Source organism: Bison bison, unplaced genomic scaffold (assembly GCF_000754665.1).
Source record: "Bison bison bison isolate TAMUID 2011002044 unplaced genomic scaffold, Bison_UMD1.0 scf7180017864487, whole genome shotgun sequence".
Lineage (NCBI taxonomy): Eukaryota > Metazoa > Chordata > Mammalia > Artiodactyla > Bovidae > Bison > Bison bison.
Genome location: NW_011495047.1, coordinates 1,772,633 through 1,785,463, shown reverse-complemented (window position 1 = coordinate 1,785,463; position 12,831 = coordinate 1,772,633). Strand labels below are relative to the sequence as shown.

The 12,831-nt window shown below is 40.0% G+C and overlaps 1 protein-coding gene across 1 annotated transcript in view; it reads left to right on the top strand.

Annotated features, from left to right (window-relative positions):
- TFAP2D (transcription factor AP-2 delta (activating enhancer binding protein 2 delta)) overlaps window positions 1-12,243 on the top strand; it is a 59,939-nt gene extending 47,696 nt beyond the window's left edge. The window contains exon 8 of the mRNA XM_010863029.1: window positions 11,851-12,243. Coding sequence (XP_010861331.1) covers window positions 11,851-12,070 — 220 coding nt within the window. The 3' untranslated portion in view covers window positions 12,071-12,243. The remainder of the gene's footprint in view (window positions 1-11,850) is intronic.
- Window positions 12,244-12,831: the final 588 nt, after the last annotated feature.

The window sequence follows — 12,831 nt, the reverse complement described above, 5'->3', positions numbered from 1 at the left end:
CACGAGTGGAAGGAGGCATTTTTCCAGCTGCCACCTAAAACTGTAGTGAGGAGTACAGACTGAGCCTCAGGCTACAGTTGGACCCAAACCTGCAGTCACTGAATAATCCAGGAGAGAAGGAAAAGAAGACTTATCTTCCCTTTAAATCTTGCTACCTGCATGCCTCCCGGAGGCCAGAAAGCAGAACTGAGGTTGGTGACAGTGGCATCCGTATGCTATGCAGGACATCAAAGATGCATGAGAGCAAGCACACACTGGCGTGATGCAACATAACAAAATAATAGGAGCAGCCCAAACTAGTTCAACCTTTACAGACACCAAAACTTTTCCAGATAGAAAGTTAAAATTTGATAAAATAAAATCAGGTTTTGCTGTAATTATCTAAATGATAATTTTCTTTCTTTCTTTTTGTCTTTTTGTCTTTTGTTTGGCCGTGTGGTTTATGGGATCTTAGTTCCCCGACCAGGGATCAAACCTATGCCCCCTGCAGGAGAAGCACAGAGCCCTAACCCCTGGGCCACCAGGGAAGTCCCAGGATATTTCCCTTGAATTTCAGTCTTCTAGTTTGCAGCATAATAGTATCTACTACGCCCAGCTTTTTGTTTCCCAAAAGAAAGCCAAAAAAATCTGTCCTTGGTTGTTGGACACAACTGAGTGAGGCAGTCTTCAGTGGCACATAGTAATGAGACTTTCATTTTCCTTCTAATCCTGTTGAATTAGTGTTTGCTCGTTGTTGTTATTGTTCAGTTGTTGAGTATTGTCTGACTCTTTGTGACCCAATGGACTGTAGCACCCCAGGCTCCTCTATCCTTCACTATCTTGCAGAGTTTGCTTAAATTCATGTCCATTGAGTCGATGATGCTATTTAACCATCTCATCCTCTGCCACTCCCTTCTCCCTTTGCCTTCAATCTTTCCCAGTGTCAGGGTCCTTTCCAGTGGGTCGGCTCTCCACATCAGGTGGCCACAGTACTAGAGCTACAGCTACAGCATCAGTCCTTCCAATGAATATTCAGGGTTGAGTTCCTTTAGGACTGACAGCTTTGATCTCCTTGCCTTCCAAGGGACTCTCAAGAGTTTTCCCCAGCACCACAGTTTGAAAGCATCAATTCTTCAGCGCTCAGCCTTCTTTATGGTCCAGCTATCACATTGTACACAATTACTGGAAGAACTATAGCTTTGACTATATGGACCTTTGTCAGCAAAATGATGTCTCTGCTTTTTAATATGCTGTCTAGGTTTGTCATAACTTTCCTTCCAAGGAAAGTAAGTAACAAATGTCCTTTCCTTCCAAGCATCTTTTAATTTCATAGCTGCAGTCACTGTGCATAGTGATCTTGGAGCCCAAGAAAATAAAATCTCTCACTGCTTCCACTTTTCCCCCTTCTATTTGCTATGAAGTGATGGGACCAAATGCCATGATTTAGTTTTTTAATGTTGAGTTTTAAGCCAGCTTTTTCACTCTCCTCTTTTACTTTCATCAAGAAGCTCTTTAGTTCCTCTTCACTTTCTGCCATTAGAGAATGTTTACTTAGTAGGTAGAAAGGATATGTTGGACCTCAGGCCCAACTTTTTTTAAAATTCAAGTACAGTTGACTTACAGTACTATGTTAGTTTCAGTATATATCAGTATATAGTATATAGCACAGTGATTCAGTATGTTTAGACTTTTTAAAATGTTATTATAAGATAATGACTATATAATTCCCTGTGCTATACAGTGTATCCTTATTGCTTATCTATTATACATAATAACTGGATCTCTTAATCCTCTAACCCTAACTTGCCCCTCTCCCCTTCCTTCTGCCCTCTGGTAAGTACTAGTTTGTTTTCTGTATCTGTGAGTCTGTTTTGTATTGTTATAGTCATTTATCTGTGTTATTTTTTAGACTCCACATATAAGTGATTTCATACAGTATTTGTCTTTGTCTTTTTGTGACTTATTTCACTAAGCATGATATTCACTGGGTTCATTCACATTGCTTAAAATGGCAGACCTTAGTTTTTCCTGCAGTGGCTATATCACATCTTTGCAAATTCATCTGTTGATGGACAGTTGGGTTGCTTCCATATGTTGGCAATTGTAAATAATGATGCTGTGAACACTGGCATACATGTATCTTTTTGTATTAGTGCTTTCATTTTTTTCTGGATATATACCCAAGAATGGAATTGCTGGATATCATATCATAGCTCTATTTTTAGTTTTTTGAGAAACCTCCATACTGTTTTCTACCAAGCTATGTTCCTATCAACAGTGTATAAGGTTTTCCTTTTCTCCACATCGTTACCAACATTTGTTACTTGCAAATGATAGCAATTTGTTGATACTTTTGTTGATAGCAATTCTGAAAAGTGTGAGGTAATGTCTCATTGTTGTTTTGATTTGCATTTCTCTAATATTAGTGGTGTTGATCCATCTTTTGGTGTGCCAGGCCCAACTCTTGCCAAGATAGGAAGAATTCAGGGGAAGATTCCATAGAAATTTGCTTTAGACCATGCTTTAGAAAATTACCTTAGTAGCTTAATTTAAATTAGTTTAGACAAATCAATTAAAGTAATGATAAAGCATTTCTGAAGGACAATTAGGGCAATATGGAAAAAGCTTTGTAACATGTCTCTAGCGGACAGCAAGGCTGTTGAAATGTAAACTATATTTACTTGTTCCTCTGGTAGATGTTATTCAGATTCTATATTAACCTATATTCCAAGTAAGCACTGAAGCTTTGGAGATTTTAAAGATAAATACGTAAGGATGTAGCCACAAGCAAAAAATATTCATTTAGCCAGAGATCACAGGGAGTTTGTGAAATTTCTATTATATAGAAGTCTCCTGATAATTCCTCATGATTAATGTCAAGTAGTTTATAAACATAAGTACTGCTGGAGTTAAAGATGGGTTGTTAATAACGTCTTCTTAGAAAATTGCACAGGGAGAATGAATAAAGAATAACAATTTATTCTTTTTCAAGCAACAATCTCTTCTCTACTATCCTCTATGACCGCTTTCATTTTTCCTCAATTTCTTCTTTTTTTAAAAAATATTTATTTCTTTATTTGGCTGTGCTGGGTCTTAGTTGCAGCATGCAAAGTCTTAGTTGAGACATGTGGAATCTAGTTCCTTGACCAGGGATCGAATCCAGACCCCCTGCATTGGGAACTCGAAGTCTTAGCCACTGAACCACCAGGGAGTTCCTCAATTTTTTCATTTTTAATCTCACTAACAGAGAGTACAATTTGAACTGTTGCAATATATTTTCCTTTAAAAAGTTAAAATCTATCTCTGTAGTATGTGTTCAGGTCAATAAAAATAGTATAAGTCAATTATGTGTACATGTGTGCATTCACTAACGCAGAGTCTCCCTAGAAAAGGTGGTTTTACCATTTGGTGTCTGTCCCATTGCTGAGATGTGAACGAACATACTTTAACACTAGGGGCAATGTCAAAAGTAGGGTTTCACCTCTGGATCCAGCAAACTGTTACTTAATTTCCTAAACTGAGCCAATTAGAAGATGGTTTATGTGGCAGAAAGATGCTCTGCTGCTGCTGCTGCTGCTAAGTCGAGTCAGTTGTGTCTGACTCTGTGCGACCCCATAGATGGAAGCCCACCAGGCTCCCCACTCCCTGGGATTCTCCAGGCAAGAACACTGGAGTGGGTTGCCATTTCCTTCTCCAATGCATGAAAATGGAAAGTGAAAGTGAAGTCACTCAGTTGTGTCTGACTCTTAGTGGCCCCATGGACTGTAGCCTACTAGGCTCCTCCGTCCATGGGATTTCCGAGGCAAGAGTACTGGAGTGGGGTGCCATTGCCTTCTCCGAGAAAGATGCTGTAGAGAATGTCAATTAAGAGGTCTAGCAAAATAGGGGTTTTTAAAACCATGAGTAAAATTAAGAAGATGACTGTTAAATATGAGTTACATTTTCTGGAACATTGGGTGCTGTAAACTACAACAGTCTGGGTTTTCTCAGTAGGTAGTTGTCAAAACCTGTCTGCTCCTCAGTGTGAAATTAGTCATGGGAAAATTAAATCAATGAGCTGGAATCTACTTAGAAAATAGTTCAAGGTGAATGTAGTTATAAGCCTGACTAGCGAGCATCCAAACTTCACATTTTGACCCTCATTTTTTGGTTTGACTTACTGTTTGGTGAGCCTTTTCCCTGAAAATTGCTCGAGTCAGCTGTCTCCTTTTCTCAATATACTGCAAGGGGATGTTTTCCTTAATCTCTCCTAAATTTCACATCATTGATTTAGCCCACCAACTAAGCTTTTTACCACATAAAGGTATTTCAGAACTTTGGTTCTGTTATCCAATGCAGCAATTTTCCTCTCTATTCTAATGCCAGCCATTAAGTTACAAATCCATGATGCTGTCAATCACATTGTCAATTAAGATGTGGAGCAGAGTAGGATTAATGAGAGTCTTGCGGCATTCCACTGGAAACTGAGGAACGTTTAGCTTTTGTTAACTCAATTATTATTACTGAACCCATGCAGCACTGTAGTGATCACTTATATTTAAAAAAAAATATTAGCCCCTTAGATGTATTCATTACATGAACAAATTGCAATAATTCCATTTAATGGAAAACCTACCAGCAGTAAAAAGAAATCGTCTATTGATAAACACCACAATCTGGGTGAATCCCAAAATTATTAGGCAAAGGGAAAAGAGCCAGTGATAAAAGCCTGTAGACTTCATGATCCAATTTATATGACATTCAGGGGAAAAGTAAAAACTATATAGACAGAAATTAGAACACTGATTCCCAGGATCTTGGGATGAAGAAAGTGTCATTGACCAAAACGAATTACAAGAAAATGTTTTGGGTAATGGTAGTCATGACACAACTTTGTAAGTTTGTCGAAATTCAACAAACTACATCCCTAAAAAGGATTAGTATTACTGTATGTAAATTCAAACTAGGTATACATGATTTTTTAAAATATCTCATTATAAGAAATTTACTATGGGACTAATTAAATGTAATTTAATAACCTAGAATTTCTAAAATCTGTCTCTTTCCCCCCTGCTTTGATTATTAAGGTATTTGTTGTTCAGTCGCTCAGTGGTGTCTGACTCTGCAACCCCATGGACTGCAGCACGCCAGGCCTCCCTGTCCTTCACTGTCTTCTGAAGTTTGCTCACACTCATGTGATGCCATCCAACCATCTCATCCTCTGTCGTCCCCTTCTCCTCCTGCCCTCAATCCTTCCCAGGATCAGGGTCTTTTCTAATGAGTTGGCTCTTCATATCAGGTGGCCAGTGTATTGGAGTATTCTATTTCACTACTTCTTTTCCATCTTCTATAATTTTTCAAAGATTACTCAGCCACTCGAATGTCTCAGAAACAAACACTTATGTTTTATCTTTAAATAGGAGTTTCCTATACTTAAAAAAAAAAAAAAAAAAGTTGCAGTTCCACTAATACCCTTTCCAGTTTTAAAGATTAACCTCTTTGAAAAGAAAGCAAAGTATCTTAATTACCTCTTAATCCTTCACTTGCTAACATAGTACTCCCTCACCTAAGCCTGTCTCTGTATTGTTCTTCTTCCTCATTCTTGGAACAGAAATTCAAACTACAGGTCTTAGACTTCCTTGGTGGTCCAGTGATTATGAATTCACCTTCCATGCAGGGGACACAGGTCCCCTGGTCGGGGAACTTAAATACCACATACCTCAGGGCAACTAAGCCTGTGTGCCTGCAATGGAGACCCAGCACAACCAAAAAAAATTAAATTCTACAGGCTGGGGTAACAGAGACTCCTGGACGAAACCAAGGAAACTTTAGTCTTTGTTAACTCAATTATTCCATACATGGGGGTCCTGCCTCCTCTCCCTCAAGACTCTGCCTCCTGGAAGTGACAAATACCCAAATGGTGGCAATCAGACAATGTCAAGTAGAGTGTGAAAGTGAAAGTGAAGTCGCTCAGTCGTGTCCCACTCTTTGCGACCCCATGGACTGTAGCCTACCAGGCTCCTCCCTCCATGGGATTCTCCAGGCAAGAGTACTGGAGTGGGTTGCCATTTCTTTCTCCAGGGGATCTTCCTGACCCAGGGATCGAACCTGGGTCCCCATATTCCAGGCAGACGCTTTAACCTCTGAGCCAAGTAGAGCGCAGGTTGACAATATTAGTGCCCCGCTCAGTCCTGTTTGTTTTGGTTGTTGTTGGCTGGTGGTTTGGTTCTATTTTGGTTTTTCTTGAAGGCTAGACTCTAACATTTGATTACCAGTTTACAGTAAGAATTCAAGCCACAGATTGTTGGAGATACATTTAACATCTTATTTGCCACTTACATTAAAATCTATGTTAATATAGATTTTATATTAATATACTAAATCTTATATTAATTTTTTTTCTCACTACAAGCTCTTTATTAACAAGTTGAATAAAAAAGAAAGAGAGAGAGAGGTGTAAAAATACTTTTCCTGAAGGCCCCAGGAAGGGGAGGCACTGTCAGAACTCACTTGGCCAGGGCAGGCAACCCAGCCAGAGGCAGAAGGGAGACCAGGGCCCGGCCTGGGAGCAGCCCGCGGCCCAGGGTGCTGAGAGCAGGAAGGCTCAGGCCTCAAGCAGGGGCCATGCAAACGCCAAGGCCCTGCAGGGAGTGATGGGTTGAGGGCTGCCTGGAGGAAGCCACGAGCACCATCTTCCCCTGCATTGGGTAGACACACGTGTACGCATGAGAGCTGGTATCTGTTCACAGCTTACGTACACAGAGCGGAAAGAGGGCTTCCAGAGTTGAGGAATAGCTTTGAGAAGTCTCTAGAAGCCTGAGGGCAAGGGCAGAACCTGGAGGCTGCTGTTCCCCTCGGAGCCTCAGGAGCCCAGGCCCTCCTGCCGGCACTGGAGGACCTCCATGACTGCCTTTTCAGGCATGGTCAAAGTTGAAACTTGGATGATGACTTATGCTGTAACTGATATGGCTCCATATAGCTTCCTCTTTGATGATGAGATCTTGCCCTCACTTATTTTCTTTTCATTGTGTTCTCTGGGCTCTAGTTTTATATTTTGGGGTGGGGGTGGGGTGGGGAATGTTACTCCTTTCTCTTTAGAATTCAAGTTTTCTCATCACTTTGGCAAGTTTCTGTCCTTTGGTAGAAGCACATGTCTTAATCAGGGGACCAGCAAACTGACTCCTTTTTTCAGTATTATCCAAGGAGCTTTGAAGGGTGTGTGGTTTTTAGATTGGCTGGAAAAAAAAAAAAGGGAGGATAAGCAAACACAAGTGGGAATGACCACTATAGGTTTAAGGATAGAGAAGAGATAAGCCTTTAAAAAATAAAATAATAGGACATATGATTATAAAGAGTGAGGAAAGGAGAGCAGTAAAATGCAAACACATTAAGAAAGCTGATATAACCTTTGTATTGTCTGCCAGGGTTGAGCAAAATGTGTTAAATGTGGCATGTGCTAGAAACATCTAGCACAATGTTGGTTGTCTTTCTCACTTGTCTACTTGAAGGCAAACTTTTAGATGAATACGAATTTATAAAGACTTTTATATTTTGATAACCTACTTCAAGCCATCATGGCTGCTACTTAGCCCAGGTAATATTTACTTGTGAAATGCTCTCTGGTATTAATTTGATAAAATAGATGCAAATGCCAAATATAACTTAAGCGTTAAATCTATGGCTAAAAAATATTTTCTAAGGGCAAAAAAATGGCCTTATCAAAGATTTTGAAGATTTGACTATGGTGTGTTACCTTACACATGACTTTATTTTCTGTCTAGGACTGAAAATCAGCCTCATCTTTCCATTTTTCTCATGTTTTTCTGTAGACTCTACATTATTCCTTTTCTCCTTTTTGCGTGTCACTGTAAATGAGAGATATACCTATTTTTCTAAAATGGTTGGGGCCAAAAGAAAAACATGGATGTCCCCAGAAATTGTTTTAATCATCCTCTGATTTTACACTTTGTTCTGTGATTCTCATACAGTATCGGATTACTTTAATTATTTAGGTTCATAAACCTCACTGAACACTGCTAGAACAGAGCTATACTTTGTATTTAGCATTATCCTATGCAATGTTCCATGCATATTTTTTGATGTGCAGGTAGTGTGAAATCAAGGAAATTAACATTTACATTATATTTTTTGTTTTGAAGATAACACCTCAGATCCTTCCTTTTCTTACATCGAATATTTCCGAGTTTTAGACTTCTCTGTTGAGCTAAGTGGTTTTTCAATGTCCATAACCTTCTGTCATGTCCTTGGTTTTAAGAAGTGCACCATAAGCATTATTCCAGTGAACTGCAGCTTAGAGCTGGAAAGAAACTTGCAGATGTTTTCATCAGACCATCTTACAAGGCTCTTTGTAACTTCCCACAAATTACACAGTGCCTAAGGTCAAAGGCAATGTGAAGACTCTGTGCAAAGAGTTCTCAACCCAGGGCACATGGGACAATGCAGCTTACAAAAGACCAGGTACAGATTTTAGAAGCAAGAAAGACCATCAGCCAAGGAGGGATGCCAACCTGAGAATCTTTCATTATGGCAACCACTCTTGTCAACATGGAGAAGTAGAGCATTTATATAGACCCATCTACTTTGTACTTGGCCTTAAAAAAGTTTTTTTTAATATTTATTTTTATCTATGTATTTGGCTGTACCAGGTCTTAGTTGTGGTGTGCAGGGTCTTCGAGCTTCACTGCTGTACGTGGGATCTTTAGTTGAGGCATGTGAACGCTTAGTTGTAGCATGTGTGACCTAGTTCCCTGACCAGGGATCAAACCCAGGCCCTCTGCATTGGGAGCAGAGTTTTAGCCACTGGACTACCAGGAAAGTTCCTGTAGTTGGCCTTTTAGAATCCTAGCTTTAAACAGGAAAATGAGTAAGAATGATCTTTCATGCTACGAGCCGGCCCATAGAACAAAGCTCAGTTAGAGAAGTTGAGCAAAAACAGCCAATAGACTGATTTCTCAAAATGAAGTCATAAACACACCCACAGCCTGAGAGGAATGTAAATAAGCACAGAGTCAATACAGAATTTCTCCAGCAAATTATTTAATATGTCTGAGTATCTGTTTCTTCATCTGTAAAATGGACATAATAATACTTCTTAGAGTTGTTGCCCAGATTATATCAGAGGTGCAGAAGAAAGCACTCAGAACACAGCCTGGCATATGGTCAGAACTCAGATATTGGCTACTAACCTTAATATTTACCCAAGTGGAACTAAATTCTGTAATTTCTGAAAGAGGAGTCAAAACTGAGAGGACATGGCAATAGAGAGGAAAATAAATTCGTCTAATGGGCTTCCCTGGTAGCTCAAATGGTAAAGAATCTGCCTGCAGTGCAGAAGACCCTGGTTTGATCCCTGGGTCAGGAAGATCCCCTGCAGTAGGAAATGGCAACCCACTCCAGTATTCTTGCCTGGAGAATTCCATGGACAGAGCAGCCTGGTGGGCTACAGTTCATGGGGTCACAATGGGTCAGACACCACACAGGACTAAGTGACTTTCACTTTCACTTTCAATGGTACAAGGAGCCCTGAACAGGAATAAAGCATGAGAAAAGAGGTATCCCGTTAGCATGTATAACATCCTATGGAAAAAACTGAACGAACTTTTTGGTCAACCAAATAGTTTGAGCTCAGGGCCAAGCATCTAGACATTAATAGATGGCCTCATTTGTTCTTTATGCGGTTGCCGCCATGATTAATTCTTCTACCACTTTAATCAACTCCATTTATGTTCTGTCTTCCTGATAAGTTCTAAAACATTTGGATTCCCCTCTAACTGTTATCATTGTAGAAATGGAGCCGAAGTCAGTTTTCCTGTTCAGCAATGTGAGATATGTATATGTATATGCTTCAACAGTGGTGATGCCTTACTCATAAAAGGCAAACTTTGGTGTATATAGTTACCCAAGCATTAACCAGTCTTGTTTTCTAAATAATGGGTGACTGAGGTCTGGTTTTTTTCTTTTTCATGTATGTTAGTTATGACTTAGGCATAGGGTAGGCTTTGTAAAATGCCAGCATGAAAGATAGTAGCAACCTGTAAAATATAATGGACATGCAGAAAAATTCACCCTCACCATGAACATCCCACAGCCAACAATTTCTATCATTTGCTGAAACACTTCCTAATAGTCTGGCACCCTCCAGACTCCTTTGTGTGTATTAATATAAGCAATAACTCCATGTGCTCGATCTTACTATTATCACCATTGAGGCATATCAGTAGCTGCCTTGATCCTAAATTCATCATTTGCAATATTTTAAGAGCTTGTCATTTTTGTCCCTTAAGATTACATACCTAAAGAAGGATAACTAGCAAACTAACATATTGTGAAGGATAGTACTATCTGATTTTAAAATTGCTAATGTCACAGTGGGCTGCCCTGGTAGCTCAGCTGGTAAAGAATCCGCCTGCAATGCAGGAGACCTGGGTTCAATCCCTGGGTTGGGAAGTTCCTCTGGAGGAGGGCATGGCAACCCACTCCAGTATTTTTGCCTGGAGAATCCCCACAGACAGAGGAGCGTGGAGGGCTACAGTCCATGGGGTCACAAAGAGGTGGACACAACTGAGCGACTAAGTACAACGTCACAATAACTATAACAACTAGGGCTTGTAAGTAGTTAACCACTTCATTTATCAAATGTACCATTTATCAGCCATGTTATTTATAGATAAATGGATATAATAACATGTGCAAGATGTACATCAAACATGTTTTTCTATATTTTATAAGATATGAGTAATGGGGAGCAACCTGACAATGTCACTTCAGGAACAACAGACACAAGTGAATAATCTGGGTGGGTTCTGTTTGCAGGAAGAATGAATCTACGCTTAGGTGTTTGTTCAACTAGAGAGGATGTTTGTTACGGTTGGATGGGCTACCAATGCTGAGGTTGCCACAGCCCTCCCTACATGACTCGTTAGTTATGGTTATTAGTGAATTAATTACCTGCTGAAACCCCAGAAAAGAGATAGGAGACAGGAGATGAGTAGATTCCTGCCATCTTGTTCTGTTCATATCTGCACAGCTGCATGGCTATTTTGAGAGAAAGTAGAGGGCAGTACCTTTCATTTTAAGCAGATAGGAATTGCAAACATCACTTCTTTTGGTCTGTTGTGGAAAGGTTAGTCCTGGGTCCAACTTACCTGCAAGGGAAGCTTGGGAATGTGGCCTCCAGCAGGATGCCTTATGCTCAGATAAAACTTTATAACTTTGAAGAAAAGAAAAATGAAGTTAGAGGAACAGCTAACCGTCAGGCACACTCAGCCACTTTTGGTCTCTTATTGTGTGATCTCTGCTTATGTAAGTGTATGTGCCATTCTTAAAAGCAATGATTCTCACAATAGAAAGTTGTATTTACTGGCTTCTTAAGGGTATAGAGACGCAGAGTCAAGGCATGTGTCAAACACTTGAAATTGCTAATAATTAGTGCCTACCAAGTCTATCAGGGTTTCCCTGGTGGCTCAGTGGTAAAGAACCCACCAGTGCAGGGGGTACAGGTTCAATTCTGGGTCAGGAAGACCCCCTGGAGAAGGAAATGGCAACCCACTCCAGTGTTCTTGCCTGGGAAATTCCATGGACAAAGGAAGCTGGCGGACTGCAGTCCATGGGGGTCAAAAAAGCATGGGACACAACTCAGTGACTAAACAACAACAAATCAAGTCTATTAATGACATATTATAACAAATAGACCTAAACTTCTTATCATTCAGAGCATTGACTTGCGTCTACCTTCCACCATGCTTGGCACCATTTAGGAATAATAAATGCTTTTTAATGTAATGTTCCAGATTAAATGGGGAGGGAGGGATGATTTGTTATCCCATATACTGCCAATTGCTCATCTCTTTTTCTACTGTTTCTCATTTCCAGTTTGATCACTCATGGCTTTGGGACCCCAGCAATATGTGCAGCCCTAAGCACTTTCCAAACAGTCCTCAGTGAAATGCTGAACTACTTGGAAAAACACACGACTCACAAAAATGGTGGAGCAGCAGATTCTGGCCAAGGACATGGCACCTCGGAGAAAGCCCCCCTGCGGAAAACTTCAGAGGCCGCCGTGAAAGAGGGCAAAACCGAAAAGACAGACTAACTACATCAAACAGAATCTATTTCCAGAGAGTCTTGCTGCTGATATTTTTTCTAATTTATATATCATTGAGGGTGATTAATCTTCAGTGGACAAAATCTCTGCCCTCCCCCAGCCCTCCATAAAAAAAAAAACAAAAATGGAAATGAAAAATGAAACAAAAAAGGACAAAATCAAAAAAAAAAAGACAAAAAAAAAGGAAAACAGCAGTGTAACTGTGTGATAAAGTTGTCACTTTTTAATTTATGTTATGATAAACTCCTTTTGTGCACGTAATTTATTGTTCCAAATTATATACATCACAATTTTTAAGCACTTCTGGACTTTGGAGAGGCAGCACATGCTTTTTCACATCTAACTGATGCACTTTCTTATCCAACTCTGTAGTTAGGGATCAGAAAGCATGACCAAACTGGAACCCACCACCAGCGCCCACAGTGCCCGTCTTTCTCCACTTAATCCCCTATAACAAAAGAGTGCCTCTTTCCACTAAATAGACCAATTTGGCGATCAATCCATCAATAAATGCTTTGGGAACTGAAAAGGGCATTCATGAATCTTTGTCCTGTGAACTGACAGCAATTTTAAAATCTTGGTCACCGCTAGCCCACTTAACTACCAGTGCCTTGGTGGTATTTAAAAACTCCAGAAAACTCTATCCCCTCTTCATGTGATTATTCCCACCCCATCCTAAGACCAATTTTTTAAAAGAAAAGACTCAGCAGAATGTTTAAGAGATAAGAGATGACCTCTTCTATCCAATC